This window comes from Impatiens glandulifera, chromosome 1, assembly GCF_907164915.1.
Source record: "Impatiens glandulifera chromosome 1, dImpGla2.1, whole genome shotgun sequence".
Taxonomy (NCBI): domain Eukaryota; kingdom Viridiplantae; phylum Streptophyta; class Magnoliopsida; order Ericales; family Balsaminaceae; genus Impatiens; species Impatiens glandulifera.
Window position 1 is genome coordinate 148,715,776 of NC_061862.1, and position 23,629 is coordinate 148,739,404.

General features: G+C 28.5%; 2 protein-coding genes and 3 long non-coding RNA genes across 7 annotated transcripts; 3 read left to right on the top strand and 2 right to left on the bottom strand.

Moving 5' to 3' along the window:
- LOC124920094 (rop guanine nucleotide exchange factor 7-like) lies at window positions 1-2,654 on the top strand. Of its 3 annotated transcripts, none has more exons than XM_047460497.1 (7): window positions 1-563; window positions 639-758; window positions 853-1,007; window positions 1,084-1,158; window positions 1,237-1,539; window positions 1,623-1,955; window positions 2,043-2,654. In XM_047460497.1, exons 1-7 carry the CDS (start codon window positions 242-244, stop codon window positions 2,409-2,411), a joined length of 1,677 nt encoding a protein of 558 aa, XP_047316453.1. In that variant the 5' UTR covers window positions 1-241; the 3' UTR covers window positions 2,412-2,654. The 3 variants fall into 3 exon arrangements, with proteins under 3 accessions (XP_047316453.1, XP_047316455.1, XP_047316454.1); XM_047460499.1 differs by having other exon boundaries at window positions 1-560; window positions 645-758; XM_047460498.1 differs by having other exon boundaries at window positions 2-560; window positions 642-758.
- Window positions 2,655-3,569: 915 nt separating this feature from the next.
- On the bottom strand, window positions 3,570-4,908 carry LOC124914591 (40S ribosomal protein S5-like). The gene is made up of 5 exons (XM_047455178.1): window positions 4,780-4,908; window positions 4,603-4,694; window positions 4,159-4,427; window positions 3,865-4,068; window positions 3,570-3,784 (listed from the first exon to the last, which is right to left on the bottom strand). Exons 1-5 carry the CDS (start codon window positions 4,781-4,783, stop codon window positions 3,730-3,732), a joined length of 624 nt encoding a protein of 207 aa, XP_047311134.1. The 5' UTR covers window positions 4,784-4,908; the 3' UTR covers window positions 3,570-3,729.
- A 6,339-nt stretch (window positions 4,909-11,247) lies between these two features.
- On the top strand, window positions 11,248-11,853 carry LOC124914606. The gene is made up of 3 exons (XR_007096821.1): window positions 11,248-11,439; window positions 11,559-11,660; window positions 11,782-11,853. It is a non-coding gene; the product is annotated as an uncharacterized LOC124914606 (long non-coding RNA).
- Window positions 11,854-11,885: 32 nt separating this feature from the next.
- Window positions 11,886-13,171, top strand: LOC124914600. The gene is made up of 3 exons (XR_007096820.1): window positions 11,886-12,150; window positions 12,360-12,489; window positions 12,756-13,171. It is a non-coding gene; the product is annotated as an uncharacterized LOC124914600 (long non-coding RNA).
- A 2,407-nt stretch (window positions 13,172-15,578) lies between these two features.
- On the bottom strand, window positions 15,579-16,060 carry LOC124914622. The gene is made up of 2 exons (XR_007096822.1): window positions 15,923-16,060; window positions 15,579-15,839 (listed from the first exon to the last, which is right to left on the bottom strand). It is a non-coding gene; the product is annotated as an uncharacterized LOC124914622 (long non-coding RNA).
- Between the last annotated feature and the right edge of the window lie 7,569 nt (window positions 16,061-23,629).

Here is a 23,629-nt window from a genome sequence, read left to right on the forward strand (position 1 = left end):
AGCTTATGATTACATGTTTGATATCCGTTAGAGCAAAAGAGAGAGCGTAAATGCCACTTGTCTCTTCATTTCATTTTCATAGGTCTCTCTTTGTTCTTCTTTATCATTGTCTCAGCAGGCTTCAATAATCATTACCATCTTCATTCTTTCCCACTCCATCAACACAGTTCCCATCTTTCTTCACTTATTACCCCCATTTCCCAAAACCAAACATGGTTAAACAACAACAGTTAACCTTCATATGGTCATGGATAGAGCTTTCTCTCATCACCATCTCAACCGGAGCTTTTCATTGAATTCAACCAAGTCCAAGTCTAACTCCATCTCAGGATTAGCTGATTGGGTCACCAAGTCATTCGGAAATCTCCATTCAAGAACCAAAAGACATGACTTTAAGGGCATTCTGGTGAATAACTCTGCTTATTCAGAACCCAAGATGGAGTCTTTAGATTATGATAATAATATAGAAAAGATTGATTCAGAGGCTCAATGTAGTATTAGTAGTTCAGACGATTCTTCTTCACCCCCCCAATCAAAGAAACAAGGGCCATCACTTTCAGGTAGTAACCCTTTTTAATCAATCTCTGAATCTTTTCATACCTTTTAAGAAATTGACTGTATTAATCAATTGTTGTGTTTAGAAGATGAGATGATGAAGGAAAGATTTGCAAAGCTTCTATTGGGAGAAGATATGTCTGGAAATGGAAATGGAGTTTGTACTGCTTTAGCTATTTCAAATGCCATTACTAATCTTTGTGGTATGCACTTTATAAATTTAACATCAAGATTCAAGATTGATCTTGGTCTGTCATTTGTTTCTTAATTAACCCTCTTGATCTCGATCTGTTTTAGCCACATTGTTTGGGCAAATATGGAAACTTCAGCCTTTACCCATTGAAAAGAGATCAATGTGGAGAAGAGAACTCGAATGGCTTCTTTGTGTTAGTGACCATATTCTCCAATTAATGCCATCTTTCCAGACTTTCCCTGATGGAACTAAGCTTGAGGTTTATTCATAATACTTACTTATAGTTCCATTCCCAGTTGAGAAAACAAGATTATTAACAAAGTTAACTTTCTCAGATTATGATTTCGAGGCCTCGGTCAGATCTCTATGTCAATCTTCCAGCCTTGCGTAAACTCGACAACATGCTTCTTGTGAGTAATCAAATCAAATTGAATCTGTTTTCCTTTTGTAATTATTAATGAGAGTGTTGAATGTTCTGTTGTTTGCAGGAAATATTAGACAGTTTTGAGAATACAGAATTCTGGTATGTTGATCAAGGAGTTATAGCTCAAGATGATCAAACAACAGATGGGACTTCATCTTTTCGAAGAGATCATCTTCCTCGGCAAGAAGAGAAATGGTGGCTACCAGTTCCTCGTGTTCCTCAAGGAGGTCTAACCGAGAGCTCGAGAAAGCATTTGCAGCATAAACGCGACTGCACGAATCAAATTCTTAAAGCTGCAATGGCCATCAACAATGTTACTTTAGCTGATATGGATGTCCCTGAATCTTACTTAGACAGTCTTCCAAAGGTAAACTGAATTCTAAATTATGAAATCACTTTTTCAAATAATTCACTTTGGACTTAAAAGATTTGAATTGAAATTTGTTCTAGAATGGAAAGGCCTGTTTGGGTGATCTTATCTATAAATACATTTCGTCCGAGCAATTTTCACCAGAATGTCTTTTAGACTGCCTTGATTTAACCTCGGAACTTCAAGCCTTAGATATAGCCAATCGGGTTGAAGCCTCGGTTTATATATGGAGAAGGAGAATTGGTTCAAACTCGAAAACCTCAAAGTGGGAAATGATGAAGGAACTCATGCTCGATATTGAAAGACGAGAATTACTCGCAGATAGAGCGAAAACTGTGTTACTTTGCCTTAAGCAAAGGTTTCCCGGGCTTCACCAAACAACATTGGACATGTCAAAAATCCAATACAACAAGGTTATTTTTTTTTGCAAATAAGTTGTTACATTAACTTGAACAAATAAATTGCAATAAACTAACACACATAAATGTTTTTCTTTATAGGACGTTGGAAAATCGATATTGGAGAGTTACTCGAGAGTTCTCGAAAGCTTGGCATTCAATATCTCAGCTAGAATTGACGATTTACTTTATGTTGACGACATGGTGAAGCACTCGGATATTCAATCGACGATGATGTCATCGAGAGTTGGAATCCCGTATACAGTTTCAAAGATGAACGTTTCAAAAAAGACAACAGTTAACTTATCGCCAATTGCTAAACCGTTTAAAAGTCCTGAAAATGGGATCGGAGTGAAAAAGGTTCTGACAGATTATTTAGCGGAGGAAGCGAGCGTAACGCGACAAGGATCGACGAGCACGGAGGGTTCATATTCGGCTAGCTCGAAAGATTCAATGTGGGAGGAAGAATGAAAGTTTGTTTATTTCTTTTGTAGAATGTGTGATGTAGATTAAATCTATCTTAATGATGTTTTGTGCTTTCTATAAGATAATGAATAATGAATAGATAATATTGTCTTCTTGTCCCTTTTAAATTTCATGCTTTGTGTTATCATTAACATCACATTTTGGTACTAAAGCTAATTAGTACACTTTGTACAATAAAGCAATATCATTGATATTATTGTATTGATTATTTTACTTATTTTTAAATGTTAAAGTTTGTATTATGCTTTAAAAATCTTTTGTAGGGTTTATGAGTTTTCAATGTATAGTACTAAGGTTGGGTGAGATGGGACAAAATCTTATCTCTTTTGCTTACTACTAGCCAATGGAGTTGGGATAGAAAATCAGTCTTAAATAAGAACAAGAAAAAAAATGGACCATCTTTTTGTGCTCATTAATCAAAATCTTGAACATAATGGTGATGACAAAGCTAAAGGTGGGAGATAGTACATTCAATTATTGGCTGTTCTTCATTGTGTTTGCGACAACTCGACTCTTAGGCACATGAACGTCGTTACATGTCAAATTCAACACCTAGGGTTGCAAATTCTTGGATGTTGCTCCAAAACCAGCTAAAGGACTGTGAGATGTGTACTCATGTTGGCTATAAAGGACCATTTTGTATCATTCATTAGAGTTTAACTTCAAAACTTGAATGAAAAGTTTAAAAGTTCACAGTTTGTAATAAATACAAGAGCCCTAATTTCCCAACACAACTTCTATGAGCACCTTCATTGGATTCAAGTTATTTGAAAAAATCAAATTTGTTATTCAAATCCACCTTGTTTTGTTGGGTAATGAAAATGTGTGATACTAGAGGCTATTTGGCTGAAAAAACTTGATAATTTTGAAATTATATAGATAAACAACCAAAATGTGTAATATTTAAAGTTATTTAAGAAACAAATTTATATTTTAACATTATTAAAATAACTAAAATGGTTTAAACAAAAATCACATAATTAATTCCATAAATACAATGTATATTTAAAATAAAATATCCTTAATTTAAAATCATAAGTAAATAGTTGTCTCTATACTATGAACATGTAATTTGAAAACATGATAACCAGTGTAAATTGTTTTAAATAGGCTTTAAAATGACTTATCCCAATCTTTCAAAAATAGCACAAGAAATTGATGTCCCCTTGTATAAATCTTTCAAGAAATAAAGTTGAGCATAGAATTAAATAAAAGACAACATAGAATAACTGAAGTTATATCAAAACAAGTCTAAACATAAAATCAATAAGATTCTTTCAAAACTCCCAGACATAATAAGAACTTAACGATTAGCCTTGGCAACTCTTTCGATCTCATCTTTCTTCTTGATCGCATAGCTGAAACAAAACAAAAAGACACATTATTCAAACAAGTGATTAATCAAACTTAATAAGCAAAACAAAACAAAGCTATTCACCTGTTGGATGATCCCTTGGCGGCATTAATAAGCTCATCAGCAAGGCATTCAGCAATAGTCTTGATATTCCTGAAAGCACTTTCGCGAGCACCAGTTGTCAGCAAATAAATTGCTTGATTAACTCTCCTTAATGGAGAAATATCAACAGCTTGACGCCTAACAACACCAGCAGACCCAATTCTAGTTGCATCCTCCCTAGGACCACTGTCAATCAACAAACAACAAGATTCAATCGAACAAATTCAACTTCTTTAGAAAAAGGTTGTGTTCATATTGAGTAACAAACAACATTACCTGTTGATAACAGCATCAACAATGACTTGAATTGGGTTAAGGTCAGTAAGGAGATGAATAATTTCCATGGAATGCTTAATAATACGAACAGCCATAAGCTTCTTTCCATTGTTTCGGCCGTGCATCATAAGTGAATTGGTCAGCCTTTCAATAATGGGACATTGAGCTTTCCTAAATCTCTTGGCTGAATACCTTCCAGCAGTGTGAGGGACATAAGTAGCTTTGGCAGTACCAACAGCGATATAATCTTCCAAAGCAATATCACCTACCTGATCAATTCATTCATATTTCTAAACCTAATCAGTTTCTACCATCTCCATCACTTAAAATACAACAAACCCAATTCAGAAATCCTTCAAATCCTTCAAATCTTAAACTTCTATAGAAATTCTTCAAATCTTAAACAATATAAATCTAGTATTACAAATTAGAAAGAAAACATACAGTGACACCGTCGAAGCTCCATTTGTTGAAAAGCTTGACCTCAGAACTCTGTTGAGTCGGCTGAGCTTCAGGGACGACAACGGTTTCCGTAGCTGTAAAACAGAACACAACGTAAGAAACAGACAGATGTAGAAGAAGAACAACAGACAATTGGATTGAAAGGAAAACGAAACAAACCCATGGCTGAATTCTTCAGAGGAAGCTAAACGAAGATGAGGGTATGAAGGAGGGGAGGCAGATGTGCTATGCTCAAAGATAAAAAGACTCCAACTTTCACTGCTGCAAATGTTTCAAGCAAAAACCCTAATTGAAGAGCACTTAGTTTGGAGCAGGTTTAGGGTTGGGCTTTGATCTATCGGGCCCAATATGTAAAATCCATCTAAATATATTTTCTACTTTTCATTCATTTAATGTTTAAATAATTAACTTCATTTTGTAAAATTAATAATACTTTTTATGCTTAGATATTATAAATTAAATAAGCATACCATAAGTCCATAATAAATTATTTTACTTATCTTCTAACACATTATATTTTATAAAAAGAATCACCTATTACTAATATCCTATTTTTTAATCAAATTTAAAATAAAGATCAAATTAGGGTTATCTTTAATGGGTTTGAGTTGGTTTATTAAATTCAGCTATTATATTTCTATTAAAAAAATTACATGCGACACTATATTCATAATTGATATCAGATCTTATTTATTTGATAATTTATATTTAACATGTTTTATAATTAATTTTAAAATAACTAATTAAACAAAAAAAAATCATAAAAATCAAATTAATATATTTATAAATTGATATCATATTATGATTGAATTAAATGAATTAAAAAAAATACAATTTAAGGTTTCAACGGTAAGAACCAGCTCTACTGTCAAAAATATAATATTATGTATATCAAAATTTTATAAAATAAACATAAAAATATTTTTAAAATGTTAAATTGATTATTTTATTTCTTTGTCTACAAATCAAAACATTTTATCAATTAGAAGAAAAAAAACAAACTACTAAACTTGGAAGAAAAAATAATAATATATATTAAAAAATTAATACAATATAATATAAATGCTAATGGTTTAAGGATAAAATTAATAAAAAAAATATAAGTGTTACACATTCAAAACACAACGAGATTAATCATTTGTGAACAATAATAAAAACATAAGAATATTCATCAACGAATAAACCTAACATAAATTTATCTGTTATCGAGCTCGGAGATCCTTAAACATGAGTATTCATATTTTCACCAAACACACCTAAAACACAACAAAATTAACTATTTAAAAGCAATAATAAAAATATAAAAAAAATACTCATAAACGAACAAACATAACCTAATATATAACATTAAAGAGCTTAAAAAAAAAAAAGCTTAAAAAAACAATTAATTCACCTACCGTCCTCAAAAAGTTAGCAATATATGTTGTACTTGGTAATATACCTTAATTTGTCATTTATTTTTTTAGAATAATAGATGTTATGGTTCAGGGATTTTGGATAACTTCTTTAAAATAAAAAAATAATTATGATTGATTTTTTTATTATTTTTTTTTTTGGAAATGACTTATAATCATTTAGGGATGATAACAGAAATATCTATCCCTGAACCCAATTTTTATTTTACTACTCAATCCCGACCTCGAATTCAATGAGTATTTGTATTTATATTCTCATTTCCAACTCGTTGAGTGCCCGAATCCCAACGGGATACTCCATTACCCAATTAAAGTATGAAATTATATTTATTATTTTATAAATATATTAAATATTAAAAAATATTATATTTTAATTAACACATTTAAACTAAAATTATTATAAATTAAATCGAATATCTTAAGTAATTAATATGTTCCTCTAAAAAATATAATTGACAAAAAATATTAATAAATATTTTATCTTTAAACTATAGACATTTAAACATCCATAATAAAAAAATATAAATAAACTTTAAACGGGATATAACATAATAATTAACACAAACTTTAAAATACTCTTTTAAGAGAGTTTTCTCATTTAAAAAAGTACATATTTCTTGAAAAGTTTGGTAGAAGTTATATAAGATGTCAACTTTGCTGTTGTCAAACTGGAATAAAAAACTACGAAATGAAGATTGAAGATTAAGTTAATAAATAAGTATAAGATTATAAAAGTTGAAGAACAAACATAACTTTATTAAATAATAAATAACATTAAAATTAGTAATATCGAATTTTAAAAACACAAATAAAAACATTACTTACTTGTATAGTTATGTTGTAGATGTTGAAAAATATAACATTTTTTTTTGTTATTAGAGACTTGGAATCTATATATATATTATGATGTTTAATTTTTAAAGTGTCCGGATTGCCGGGTCGAGAGTTATGGTTAATTTGGATATTTGGGTCGGATTATGGGTTGACCCGCCTTTAAATTTAAAACGGTTAAAAATAAAATTAAAAATGCTAGAGGTATGTTTCAAACTTGCAACCTAACAAAAACAAGTACAACTCTGTAACCAACTAGGCTACAAAGACTTTATATTTTAAATTCAACACCAAATTTGATAAACGCGGAACGTTTTAATATTAATATAAGTTTAACTTTTTAACTAACTAATCTATATATATATAATGATGCTTAATTTTTAAAGTGTCCGGATTGTCGGGTCGAGAGCTGTGGTTAATTTGGATACTTGGGTCGGATTCTGGGTTGACCCGTCTTTAAATTTAAAACGGTTAAAAATAAAATTAAAAATGCTAGAGGTATGTTTTGAACTTGCAACCTAACAAAACACATATAATTCTTTAACCAACTAGGCTACAAAGACTTTATATTTTAAATTCAACACCAAATTTGATAGATCATTATTTTGAAATTATTTCAGGTGAGTTGGTAGATAATAAGATAAATATTTAAAAAATGTCAAATCGATCTGATATATCCAATCTACCGGTTTATATCCGAATTAATATGCAGTGATAAAGTATAATCGATGCAAATATTGAAATGTAATTTATCAAAAAAAACAACTCAATTCACGATCATCTTTAACCATAATAATAATAATCAAATTTAAATATGCGATTAACTCATTAATAAAAAAAAAATAGTAAGTGAATCATAAAAATTGAAATAGAATATAAAAGTGGTTTTTAAATTGCCACATTTTAATGTATGGTTTTTTTAGTGTATAGATAATTCAATTTTTAAATTGTTTTTTTTAGAAAATTGCATCTTTAATCCTTTCGTCTGTAATTTTTTTATATGTACTATTCCAAACTAGTATGAACCAAGAATACTTGATTTGTCTGTTATAAGATGGGATTTAGAGTCTGAATTGAATATAAGAGATATAACACGACTATATATATATATTATATTTTTTTTAAGTTTTAGCTTAATCATTATAATCATGATATCCACTACAATCTTATTTTTTTTTAGACCTATTAACTAACTTAATTAGTTAATAATTTTATTTGAAATTGTTATTATATTAATATTTTTATTTGATTTTGTTTAATTAGTTTTTTTAAAAATTAATTAAAAAATATTGAATATGAATTATTAAAAAAATAGAGTTGAATATTAAAATAGTTGTAAAATTGACATGATATCTAATATTCAATCCGTCTAGGTCGGCACTGAGGATTGGACCAATATGCAATTTAGATTTTGTGGCCATTTAAATAGTTGAATATTAATATCTGAATATGAATTATCGAAAAAATAGAGTTGAATATTAAAATAGTTGTGAAATTGACATAATATCTTATATATTCAATCCGGCCGGATGTAAATTTAGATTTTGTGGCCATATATATATTTTTTTCATTTATAATGAAATAAAAAAATGAGATAAATATATATATATATATATATATTTAATATGAAAAAGAAAAAAATGAAAAAATAAGATTAATAATATAATATATAATTAATTATACTATTATATTTGAAAATTGGGGCCTATGCAGCTGTATATTTTGTATTACCAATGTCGGTCCTGAATCCGTTGGATACATGGTCTAGAATCTTGATTGAGTATAACCGATGTATTATGATTGTATATTCGTTCGTAATTATCCTAATTTATTGTATTTATTTCTATTAGAGGTGACAATTCATTTAGGGTTGGCAAATTCGAGTTGATAGGCTGACGAGTTGAACGATATTAACCTAAACTTGACCGGCTTAGTATTTTCTGTCAAAATCTCTAACCTGAACCCAATTTGTTTATTTTTAATTAGTGTTGACCCCATTTAATTAAAAATAAATAGGATTTTAATTAATTTATTATATTTTTAACCTAATATTTTGTAGCTTAGTGGTTCAAGATTAATAAAACAAATTGTATTGGGTTATTAATTGAAATCTCATCAATAACATTTTTTTTAATAATTTATTTTAACTAAAATTTAGGCATTAAATTGTTTTTCCACCGAATGGGACAACCCAATTATTAAGGTCAACACTATTTGTAATCAACCTAAACCCGACTCAATTGATTTGACTCAACTCAAATCCACAATTGATTTAACTCGATGTAAATAATATTACATATCTCTATTTCATATGAACAATGAAGTTAAATCACAACGAACAAAAATAAATAAATGTGTGACTCCAACGGCAAAAAGCGACTTTCATAACTAGGAATAGGGATGACAATGGGTAGCTTACCTGTTGGGTAATGAAATACACATTCTTGAACCTGATCTTTATTTTATTACTCGACTCCGAACTCGGCCCGACGGGTATCTCTAGAGGTGTTCATCGGTTCGGTTTTCGGGTTATTCGAGTTTCTCGGTTCGATTTATTCAAAATTTTAATTTTTTTAGCCAATTTGAAAACCGAACTAAATTCGAATAAATTTTAGTTAAACCGAACCGAATTTGAATTTAATATTTGGTTCGAATAATTCGAATTTGTTTTTATTTTTTGGAACTAGCATAACTCAAAATAAATTGCACTAGCCAGGAATTAAACTAGTGTCTGTACTGTAGCAATGTACTATTCTACCACTAGACTACATATGCTTTTGTTTACTTTTTCTTTATTTGTATCCTCATCACCGATTCATTGGATACCCGATTTTTTTTACAAATACTCTTTTATCCAATTAAAATATGAATTTTTATTTATTATTTTCTAAATATACTAAATATTATAATACAAATGAAAAAATTATTTATTTGTATATTATTATGTTATAGAAGTTGAAAAATATTTACAGCTTTTGTTATTACAATAATGAAGTTCAACAAAAACTAGAAAGAAAAAAAAGATGAAAAAACACATTTTGTTATTAAAGAAGATTAAGAGTATTGAGAACATAAATTAAAATTACGAATGGGTTGGGGTGTGGTATAAATAATTAAATACTATATTTATTATAAATTTGTAATAATTGTATTGTCGCCAAATTTGAAAAGACATTTTAAATTTTACAAATATATATTTTTAATATTAAACATTTCAGGTATAGGGTTTGAGTTTTTTAAATTTTTACAAATATATATTTTTAATATTAAACATTTCTCCCCAAACTCGATCGAGTAATCCTTTTCACTTCATATCCCCGATCCCGATTTAAAATACCCGTACACAAACCCGACCATCGGATATCCACGAATATCGAGTACCATTGTCATCCTAACTAGGGATGTGTTGATGACTGCATAGTAGCGATGCACGGAACGACGAACCAATTCTGAAAAGGAAAAGAAAGTTTCGAACTTTTTGGATAGGGAAGAAAGTTGGAGCGAAAACGAGAAAAGAGTCAAGCTGAAACCTAAAGAAGACTTCGAATTTGTGAGTGAAAGGGCAAACACAAAACCTCGAAAATAAAAATTTAAATAGTTGATGAATTTTCGGTCATTTCAGGTCAACCCGATTTTGACTAGTTTATAATCAAGTTAGATGAATTGATCTGATTTCCTAAAAACACATTATCCAAATCTATTTATTTTTTTGAAAGGGTAAAAAGATTGTCTACCCTAATATTTGTCGTCTATAAATCTACTTAAAGTAGACTTAACATGATGTTAGGGTTGTGGAACATATATATTTTTTTCTGTAATTTGGCTTGTACTAACATCTACATGAGTATTTTTCTTGACGAATCAAAAGATCGCTTCAGTTCTCCGTATCTTTTTTCGATAAATCGTAACACTTTTGGTCTTAGCTTTTGAGAAAGTTCTATCATCACCATTGTTATTTTTCTTCAGATTTGTCATATATTTATTGTTCGGCTGAAGAAGAAGTATAAGTATATGACAAATCTCAAGAAAAATAACTCAACTCAAGACCAGACATGTTACGATTTGTCTAAAAAGATATGAGGAGCTGAATCTAACGGAAGTTATAGCGCCAAGGATCGAGGAAAGGGAAGAATGTTGATGCCAAAGCTAAAAAAGCAAACTTGGGTTCTGCTAAACTTTGAGGAGTGTTGTACCCACTGATAAAACAAAAGGGCAAAAGAATATAGATATGGAGGTTGATCAAGATGCTGTTCTTGTTGCTGTTGCTGCTGCTGCTATTCCATCCAAGACTGAACCGTTCTATAGACAACCAGAACCAGAAGGCTCGAGCTTGGAAAAAGAAATTGTGAAATACGGCTCATAACAGGTGCAAAGAAGTTAGAATTAGACAATAAGTTGGTGATTGGTAGGTTAGTTAGTATAGAATTAGGTTATAGTTTAGGGTCTGTTTGACTATGAAGATTTTTGTTTTTCTTGAATCCCTGCAGTGGGGAGATGCTGAGCATCACCAAGAGACATTGGAAAACTTGAGGGCTTCTTCTGAAAATTAGAGCTGCAAGAAGCTGTGTGCAAAGTACTGTGCATATTATTTAACTTTGTAAAATGTGATGGTGGTGCCTGTTTTCAATCTGATTGCTTGCAATGATGATTCTAATGATATAGTCATGCGTTTGCTTGCTGTGTCTATTTCAGGTTATTATGATGGATACAGTCGGTGCAGAATTGCAGGTTGTCGAAGTCAATTTCTCTTCAGGAGGAGGATGCTACTTAAAGTTGTTCTCACTACTGATAAAGGTCAAGAGACGTCTTCTTCTTCTGAATTGCTACCCATCAACTTCCCAGGATTGGCAAAGCTTGAGGAGGAACATTGTTCTGGATTGGAAAAGTTTAATCAGCATTGGTTGTGTTTTTACAGGCAATGAAGAAGGGAGAGGAGACACCATGTTTGCTTACAGGCAGTGAAAAATCTACTTCTGTTTGGCTAGAGGTAGTTTCTCTATCCCTTGATCATATCCATATTAGTTTTTTTGTGTCTATTGTTTTCGATAAAAGAGTTGATTTCTTTATCATGAAACTAGCTAGAGCTGAGGTTTTATCTGAGTTGATGAGCTGGTAGGATGATAATGCCGCGGTTATTTATTTGTTTGATGAAGTGAAAGGGGAGGAGGATGTAGTCTGTGTGATAAAGAACACTGCAACTTTAACTGGGTCACTATTCACCTTACATGCCTAGCAAGTTCACATCGATCTGCCTACATAAAGAGGTGGTGATTATGATTTGGAGGTTTGCACTTCATGTTTTGGAGTTTTACTTTGATTTCTCAGTAATGGTGCTTTAAACAATTTTTATATGTTGATTTCATGACTCATTTATGATATTTTACACAGTTTCTATATTTTGCTTCATGATAAGTCATGCTTTGCAATATTTTGGAATAAGAATAGGAATAACCAAGAATCTAAATCTGTTATTTTTTGCTTATGTCTACAAAGGCATTCCTGTTTCAAAAGGCTGCTCTTTACAAGTGTAACATGGCTGGAGCTACTGGTGTTGACAGTATGACTACGAATCTTAGACCAACTTGTGCTGAAGCTACTGGTGTTGCTAATGTTGTGCTGGACGGTGAGTAATTTAAGAATCTACATTTGTTATGATTTTTAGATTATCTAAAAAAATAAGCTGATTCATGATGAAAAAAATAATTTGACCATGATTGTGAGAGAAAGCCCTATACCAAATGAGAAGATAGTTACAATATATTATGGATTATGAGTTAGAAAATAATTTGTATATTAAATGAAGCAACAAAATCCATACTAGAATTTGAAAATCACGATCCAAAATATCAAACTAAAACTAAACTTTTATTTTAACTTTGCAATTTTCAGTTAGACCGTGAATGTGGAAAAATACGAGTTTTCAAATAGGCTCTCTGTGTTCCTAGATACACCTCCCTCCAAGTTTCCATTGTGAAGATACCTAAGCAATGATGACTCTTTTCATAACGATCCATGTGTGTCAATGGCGAACTCAGGACCGGGGACGAATGGATCGCAGTTCTTCCTGTGCACGGCAAAGACTAAATGGCTTGATAAGCATGTTGTGTTTGGACAGGTTGTTGATGGAATGGATGCTGTGAAGGCGGTAGGACTTCGAAGGCTGTTGTAATAGCTTATTGTGGTCAAGTTGTTGCTTAAATCTTTGGATGCTGCTTATAGATCTATCTATGATCTATCTATCGATTATGCTTTGATTTCATCTTCTGTTATTAATGGTTCTTGCTTTGTTTGCTAAGACTAAGAAACTGTACTGATATGCTGCTAAATTAATTGGTAGTTGTGAAAATAAACTCAAACTTTATTATTATTATCATAAATCATGATCCATGATCATATATAGATTACTTAGTTAAAAAGTTGAACTTATATTAATATTAAAACGTCCCGCGTTTATCAAATTTGGTGTTGAATTTAAAATATAAAGTCTTTGTAGCCTAGTTGGTTAAAGAGTTGTACGTGTTTTGTTAAGTTGCAAGTTTGAAACATACCTCTAGCATTTTTAATTTTATTTTTAACCGTTTTAAATTTATAAGTGGGTCAACCCAGAATCCGACCCAAGTATCCAAATTAACCACAGCTCTCGACCCGGCAATCCGAACACTTTAAAAATTAAGCATCATTATATATATATAGATTAGTTAGTTAAAAAGTTGAACTTATATTAATATTAAAACGTCCCGCGTTTATCAAATTTGATGTTAAATTTAAAATATAAAGTCTTTGTAACCTAGTTGGTTAAAGAGTTGTACTTGTTTTGGATACTTGGGTCGGATGTGGGTTGACCCACCTTTAAATTTAAAACGATTAAAAATAAAATTAAAAATGCTAGAGGTATGTTTCAAACTTGCAACATAACAAATCAAGTACAACTCTTTAACCAACTAAGATACAAAGACTTTATATTTTAAATTCAACACCAAATTTGATAAAAACGTTTTAATATTAATATAAGTTCAACTTTTTAACTAACTAATATATATATATATATATATATATATATAATGGATACTTGGGTCGGATTGTGGGTTGACCTACCCATAAACATAAAACGGTTAAAAATAAAATTAAAAATGTTATCCATATTTTTTTCACGGTTTTTATATTATTAATCGTGCAAATGCACGGGGCTAAATGCTAGTTAGAATAAAAACTAGAGAGATGTTGAAGATATGAGTTGAAATAAGGTTGAAAGAAGATAAAAAATAAAGAGTAAAGATTAAAATCATGACTTTTGAAAGAGATAAACTTATTAAAAATGATTTGGCCAATTGTGTAGTTTTGGATAAAAATATATATATATATATATATATATATTTATTGTAGTGATGGTTAAGACGTGGAATTTGAAAAGTCATTTAAATTTTGACAATATATATTTTTTTAATATTAATATATTCGGATATTGGGTTTGGGTTTCCAACTATTCTCATCTCGAACCCCAACCTGATCGAGTAACCTTTTTCACTCATCACCCCGACCTTGATTTAAAATACCCAAACTCGACCATCATATACCCATGAGTATCGGCTATACGGATACCCACCGTTATTCCTATAATCATTTATTTAAAAAATCAAAAAAAAAAAAATACATTAGATTTTAATTAGGGCAAAAGACTTTGCTATAATAAAATGAAACAACGAACATCAAACTTAAATAAAGCAATAAACTGCCTACAATCAATTATTTAGCTATTCAAACCATATAAACAATCATAAATTTCAGCGCTTTAAATCTTGAAAGTCGCGTGACTTCATCATACCTTATGGACCATTCTTCGTATACTTCCCATGTCTCCGGGGTTGTGGAAATACTTATTCATGAATGAATGAGAGCATGACCATCGAACACTATGTCACCCAAAATTTGATCCACGCACCTCCTTATTCTTGAATAGACTCGTGCATTCTTTTCAATCCAAATTTGATAGACAATGGCACCAAAATAACATTTAAAGACATTAGCGAAAAACGTCATACCTTTAGCCTTGATGTCGCTAACTCTTTAATATGGAACCAACTAGCGGGAATTCGGGAAAGTTGGCAAGTCTCATAGATTTAACTAATCTCCTCTAAATAATAACAACAACATGGTTATTTACCAAATAAATGAGCAATCGACTCATTACCATCCAAACACATCTAATACTCGAAATTTCCATAAATCTGCTCACCCGATCTCTTGTCATTAATCTTTCTCGAAACGCAAGCTAAAGAATAACTTGATGCCGAGGTATAATTTTTGACGACTAAACCAAACTCTTGACCAAGCAACATAATTTTCTCTAGCCTGAACACAATCCAATGCTAAAAAAGAGTTAAATTTACCATTGACTTCCACTCTCCATCTATTTCCTCGTAAATATTTGTCTTAGCAGTGTATCCCAAACATCACTCCTCACCTCACTAACATTCGCCAGTTTACAATTCCTTCTAATACTAGCCCGACCAAATTCCACTTTTTTTTGATAATAAGTTGGTCCTCAGTCCATGGATCATGCCAGAATAATGTACCTTCACCATTATCTAAAGAGATTTCGAACAACTTTTTCGCACTCCACTGCAATTTCAGAATTTTTTTAGTGACCACACTATTTCTTCTTTAATTATGCACATCTATATACTTGCCGATCGAAGGCCACACTTTATTTAATTGAAATATAATATATTATGCTTTTTAATTATTATTTCTAATTGTGCTATTACATACATCAATTTTACCAAGGATTACAACAAATTGAAGACAATATTACTTAGAAAATTATCTACTACTACTAATGATCAAAAGGTTGTTTCCATGGAAGACATTGAAGATTAGAACAAGATAACTCAAGTTTAATTCCAGTGCACTCTCCTTTAGGTCCATCACAACAATTACAAATCATCCCCATAGATTCCAACCTCTTCAACAATCCTACATATCATTAATTTCATCTCATAAATAAACACCAACAATTACTTAAAACATATATATAAACCAATGAAAAAAATACTAACTTTGTTGAGGAAAGAAAGAAGTAGGTCTAGATTCTACAACCCATGATCTGTTTGAAGTAGTAACCAGAAGAAGTAAGATGAAGAAGACGTAGTTCATCTATCTTAATTCAACCTGCACCAATGATTGTTGTACTAATTATATATATATATATATATATATATATATATGTGTATATATATATATAAAAAATTAAAAATCTAGAAGGGTATGAAAAATTAAGTGGCCAATAATGGAGGCTAGTGAAGCTTCTAGAAGGTTTTAATGAAAAAGACAATAATATGGTGGGCTGCCACACGTTTTCCATTTTCTTACGTTACCTTACGGGATAAGTCGACAATTGATTAATGAATGGTTGTTATATTCAACTTTCTGGCCCACTGGTTTTTATTTTTTTGTATTGATTTTCACACTATAATTTCAATTTTATTAAGAAAAATAATATATGATGCTTCCATATTTATTCCAAGTGGGGGGACTGACTAAAGATAAAGACTAAATAAAGAAGTTAGTCTTATATATAATGATTATTTAAAGCTAGTTTGATGTTTGTTTTTATAAAAACCCAACTACTTCTTTTATTTTATTTCTTTTCAATCATTTAAATAAAATATTAAAAAATTTATTTTATTTTTCTAAAATTAAAAATTTTAAATATAAAAGTTATTTTAGAGTAATTCAACCAATTAATTTTTTTTTTTAAAAAAAACATATTTATTTTTATTACTTTCTCTTTTTTATAAAAAAAATCTAATGAGTTCAAAATAACCCAACATCAAACAAGATCTTAATGGAAATAATTAAATATGACTTATATTATTTGGATAATTGAACATTTAAAAAAAAGAATGCATTAAGAGTAGAGTTTGGTTAGGCCCGTTGGGTTGGTCTGCCTCGCCAAACAGGTTGAGTTGAAATATTAGCAACCCATTTGAAAGGGAGCCTACACAAGTTAGCCCGCTTGGGTTGCGGGCCTAGGGTGGGTCGAGCTTGGGTTGGCCCGCGGGTTGACAAAAAAAATCTAATTTGATTTATAGCCTTATAGACATATGTCGTATAGTCATAACTTTTTTCTCTCTCAGGCATCAGGCATCAGTCAATACTTCGTCCATCGATTGCCGACTACTTAATTATTTGTTCCGCCTTTCTTCTCTTCGTTCTCGCTTTTAAGGGTTCGTGTATTCAAACTTGGTTCCACTCCTCCTGAAAATGTGCAGGCTCTTCTTTGTACTCGCAATTGGTTACATGAATATGCTATCGGTAATTTTATTTACAAATTTTTAATTATGTCCTTGACTTATTTGTGACTTTGTGACTTCATATATTAGTTTATTTTGATTTAAATTTTTAACTATCTTCATTTTTGTGTATTTCATATGTAAATAAAAATCAAGAAGGCAACGTAATAGTTACATCAATATTGTCCAAGCAAGGATCAAATGTTTTAGAGAATACTGATGCAAACATTGAAGAAAAGACAATGAAAGAGAAAGATTTGCCATTATTATATCTCGATTGATGATATTTAAAAAATGTTGACTTTACTTCAAATTTTATTTTATGAAATTTCCAAATTGTAGTTATTTTGTTGAGCTATTTGGTCAATTAATGTGTAACGATAGACAAGACTCTTGTTTGATGTGTATTATGACTATTTGCATATGTTCTTGAACTCTTATTTTTTAGAATTATTAATGATTTTTATTTGTAGTGAGACAACCAGCGGGCTGACCCGCTTAACCCGCAACTCACCTTGGGTTGGGTTGGAGATTTTCAACCTGTTGAGATGGTGGGTCGGCCCGTCGTCGACCCGCCAAACGATGGGTTTTGGTGAGTAAGCCCGCCTCGCTATGGGTTGGCCCGTTTTACCGCTCTACTTGTTTGACATTGAGTTATTTAGAATTTTTTTATTAGTTTTTTAGAAAAAATAGAGTAATGATAGGGGGAGCGAAAGTTTTGCAGCGAATGTGTAGCGAAATGATGTGGAAGGGTGATTAAGCCAAATGACTAAGCATAATTTTAAATATTTATTTATCTCTCTCATATTCATTAATAACTTATCTTTCTTCCCTTTATTAATAATTTATTTTTTATCTCTTCAATTTTATATGTTTATATATTTTACTATTTAATTTTTTTATTTATAAAAAATTAGAATAAAAATAGGAATAATAATAAATCAAATAAATAAATAACAAAATAAATATATATATTAAATATATATTATATTTGATAAATATATAAGAGAATATAAAAATTCTTAATTTTTTTAATTAATTATTTCTCTTCTCTATTAATATACATGCGTTAATAATTTATTTATTTACTTTCAAATAAGAATTTATTGTTTTTAAAATAAGTTATAATAAAAAAAATTATTGTTTTTAAAATAAGTTATAATAAAAAAAATAAGAATTTGTTACATCTAACTGAATCCTATCCTACGTACTAATATTTAAAATAAATATAATTCAAATTATCCATTATTACTATTGAACCTAAATAAAAAAAACACTTTATAACAAGAGTTAACCCAATATGATAATATAAAAGGAGATAATATATAACCGTTTGAGTTAATTGATTAAATTTAAAATATATATTATAAAAAATAAAAAATAAAAATAGAGAGGGTGAAAAATAATTAATTAAAAAATATAAAAAAAATTATATTTAATTTTTTATTCTATTAAATATATATTTATTTGAAAATATATATTTTTGCTATTTTTTTATTTAATTTATTATTGTCCCAATTAATATTTAAAATAAATTATTAATAAAGATTAAAGATATAAAATATAAATTATTAAGTAAGAAAAGAGAGAGAAATTATTAATAAACATGAGAGATAAATAAATATTTAAAGTTATAATTAGTCATCTGCCTAGTCAGCATTCCACATCAGTTCGCTACACATTCGCTGCAAAACTTTCGCTCCCCCTATCATTACTCAAAATATTTAATGAATAATTAAGTTATTTGCATATTTAATTTATGGAATTACTAATTTATTATAAATAAAATTTTGTAAAAATCTAAATATTATAAAAAAAAGTAAAAATATTTTAATAAATATATTTAATGATTTTCATCGTAGTTGAATAATTTGTTCCATAAGTTAAAATTACTGTCATGTTTAATTATTAATATTTTTTTAATTGATTAGTTGTTTTCTTGTCATTTGTTCATATTTATTAGATATAACTTAAATGTTTTCTTATTAATTAAATATTCAAATACAACTTTGAAAATAATGAAGTTTAACCTTATTTAGTTAATAGATTATGGCTATATATTGTTCTAAATTTATATTGTTAATGGGAGGTGAAAGAGAGAATAAGAGATTGATGTGTCCCTATATTGAAAAAATGATAAAGAGTGAAAAAAAGAAGAAAGAAGGAAAATTTTTTTTTTTATTATTTGTTCGATCATTCATTTGTCACGTCATTTTCTCTCTCAGTCAATTTCTCGTTACTAATTATTTATGGTGTTTTGTTTAGTGTTTTAAATTCTCCTATTTTTGAAGCCTAAAAAGTAAATATATATTTTAGTTTAATTTGAACTTAATTTTAAAATTAACTAAGAATGAAATATCTGCAAAAATCTTCCATAGTAGATGTTATATTTGCATATATGCCATCAGTGAAGTTTGCCCTCTTTATCCTATTTTTACTAAAAAAAAAAAAAACAAATAATTGTTTATAATTAGATATTTAGTATCTCTGTTATTTTCAAATAAATTAGGCCTTTTATATGAGAGATTGTCTAGTGTGATTAAAAATAAGAAATCAGTGTTTGTTTTTTAAAAAAAATTATTACGAACTTTATAATTATATTCTCCACTTTTAGTAAAACAATTTGATTGAAAACCTCAATAATCAACTATCAAACATGATACATTTGGTCTTTTAGACCAAAACAATTAAAATGTTATTTTAATTAATTTTTAAACTTTTAAGATTTTAAAGAAGTTAATGAATCTAGTTACATTAGTTAAATTTTTATAATTTAAAATTTATAATTTTAAAATTTTACAAATATAAAATAAATGCTTATTCAAACAAATGAATTGGTGTAATTATTTTAAATTAATTGTATAAATAATAATAATATATAATTAATATTTTATTTTGAAATAAACTTTTAATTTTATAGTTTTACAAATGAGATAATTTATTGCCTTACACAATTTTTTTTTTTTAATTTAGAATATTTGTTTTCTTCTTCTTCAATTGTCTTTTATGGTTTGGTTGTGTTTAAACTATTCTAGTTTTTTTAATATTTTATGGATCACTATTTTTTTTTTTTATTGACTTTTTTAGATATGATTTGCTTATACAAGAGTGTTAACTTTGCAGGTTAGAAGTCATTTTTTTTTATAGAGAATGAAAATTATTTGTATGTTTTTTTCATAATTTAATCCTAAAAAAAAAATGCCAACTCAACCCCAATATTAAGAAAAAAAAAACAATAATATTGAAAATATTCTCAAACATTTATCAAAACAATTAGAGTTAACGTTTGAATTGGTTTCTTTTATTATTTTAACATGTAATTTATATGTCTCTTCTTTATGCTATTGTTGGGACCCATTTTTACAACTAGCTTGCATAGCTGTAATGTTTTTCTTTCTAAGTTAATTGACTTAGTCTTCAATTTTTTATTTTTAATAAAAGTTAACATTTTAAAAAAAAATTGATTGGATCAAAACTATCAAAATGAAAGGCATTATATTTGCATTAATCTGATAATGTTTTATATGAAATTTTTTTATTTCCATTCATTTGGTTATAATAACAATTCAAAAATCTAAACACTTGCACTAAAAGTGTTTGATTCATACAGTAAAACTTCGATAAATTAATAATTTTTTTTAGTCCCGACTCGGGACCATTAGAATAAATTAATAATTCGTTAAATTTATAAGATAATATATTTTTATTAATGCATATAAGTCCCATATAATATATAAATTAATAATTTCATATTAAATCAAAATTATAAATATTTATTTTAAGGTGTACTTTTATAATAAGATTCTAATTTAATTTGTTTTTTTTTTTAAATTGATGTCTCCTTATACTTCATCTTGAATCCTTCTTAATACATTATGGAGTTGTGGCGTACTGTGTTCACAAAAAAAAATTACACAATGTAATTATTGTTTGAAGGACATTATTTCGTGAGATTGGAGTCTGTAATGTAATTATATTCATGAATTTAAATTCATGCAACTATAATTTAATTACATTCAGAAATTTATTTAATTTACTAAAATTTATGAATATCTCGATAAATTAATAAATTATTAATTTATCGATTAATTAATATTTCGATTAATTAATAATTTTTTCAGATCGGGTATTAATTTATCCAAGTTTTCCTGTAATTTCATATGCCCAGCCCAACTGTTAACGCGGATTTTTTAAACATGTGTTTGATAGAAGATTTTTTTTTTTTTTTTTAAATTTGGGATATTCCAAGTGATAGTTGATCAATATAATTGACATATAAAGTGGGAAATTCTTTGGAAGGAATTGGAAACAAAAATTGTGGAGAATGTTAAAATTGTTGAAGAAGACCCGGAATGGAGCTTGGGATTACAATTCTATGAATAAAAAAATTGAGAAGAACTTGAAAGACTTTCAATTGAAAACAACCGAAAATGAAAAAAAAAATCAGATTTGAGTCATTTATTTTTTAAGGTACGGTAGTAATCAGGTGACATGTTTAATCTAATTAATAAACCGATCATTCAATTTAAAAAAAAAAACAAATCAAATTTATGTTTGAAGTTTTGACACAAATGACTAAATATTGTCAACTCCGTATCAGTATCAGTATCAGTATCAGTATCAATCCATCCGAAACTTGATCGGAGTTACCGCATTAGTTTTCCTATTTGCCAACCTGCATATTAGTTTAATGGGTATCCAATTAAAAAAATTAATTGAGGGAGTTATTAGTTATTACAGCTTTCATGGGGAGTTATTAGGAATAGATTAGTTATAATAAAATCATCTAAGTGAATTTTTTTATTAAGGATAAAAGAAAATGGTTTAAAGTTTAGTGGGCTGTGTATCTTCATAATGATTGGGCCTATTCTTTTTTAGGGGATTGCATCTGCCCCCAAATCAGGGATGGCTATACTGAAGTCTGCCCGCTGGCCCACCCAGTATATATAATAGCATCCATTTAAGTAGTCCATAAGTCATATAATTCATTAAGTAGATAATTCATTTTTTATGAAGAGAGATAATATTTTTTTAAAACTATTTATCTAACTTTTTATTATAATAGTTTTGTTTTGTTGACCTAATTTAAGTATTCAAATTATAATTTTTTTTTATTTGTGTTAAGTATTATAGTTTTCTTTGCTTGAAAACCCTAAGTCCCATCTTAACATGTTGCAACCTCAAATCATAAATTTCAGCTCTTCCACAATTAGAAGAAAAGAGAAAACCCTCTTCTTTGTAAGAAAATTATTTGAAATTTGATTATTGATGTTTAATATATTATTTTAATTTTCTCATAAGTTTTCATTTATAATGATTTTGTTTTAAACAGAAAGCACCAGTGGTCTAGTGGTAGAATAGTACCCTGCCACAGTACAGACCCGGGTTCAATTCCCGGCTGGTGCATTGTTCTTTTTGCAAATATTTTTTCCCGTTTCATATTTTACCTTTATCTATGGAGATTTGAAGACTGTTTTTTTTTTAATCTTCTTAATATTGTATTTACCTAGTGAAGACTTGGGAAACAAATATTCTAATGTCTTTAGGTTGTTAGTGAATGAAGTCATGATCATTTTGTCTAATTAAGCTAATTATGTCTTTGTGGAGGATAGATTGAGATTAATGGACTATCCATAAATGCATTCTTCAATCTGTCAATTAATTTTCTCTAGTATTTCCAATTCATTGTAATTTCAATTTTATTAAGAAAAATAATATATGCTGCTTTCATATTTATTCCAAGTGGGGGAATGACTAAATACAAAGAAGTTAGTCTTATATATAATTACTATTTAAAGCTAGTTTGATGTTTGTTTTTTCTTTTTATTTATTTAATTAAAATATTAAAAAATATAAAATTTAAATTTTAAATACAAAAGGGTATTAAAGTGATTCAACCAATTACAAAATTTAAATAACTTATTTAATTTTATTACTTTTTCTTTTATAAAAAATCTATTAAGTTCAAAATAACCACATCAAACAAGATCTTAATGGAATTAAGGTTATTTTAAAAAAGAATGCATCTCAGAGCTTGTTTGACATTGAGTTATTTAGTGTTTTTTATTAGTTTTTTTAGAATAAAAATTATTTCATGAATAATTAAGTTATTTGAATATTTAATTTGTTGAAATACTAATTTATTATAAATAAAATTTGGTAAAAATCTAAATTTTATAAAAAAAAAAATATTTTAATATTTTAAATAATAAATTAAATGATTTTATCATGCATCATAGTTGAATAATTTGTTTTATATGTTAAAATTACTGACATGGGCTGCAAATGAGTCAAGCCGCTCGTGAACTACTTGCGAGTCGCTCGATCAAAGCTCGACTTGAGCTTAACTTTGATCGAGTTCGAGCTAAGCTCGAGCCGGCTCATTTAATATTCGAGCCGAGCTCGAGCTCATATAATACTTGCTCGATGGTTTTTCGAGTTTTTTCGAGCCTGATAATATATAATATATTT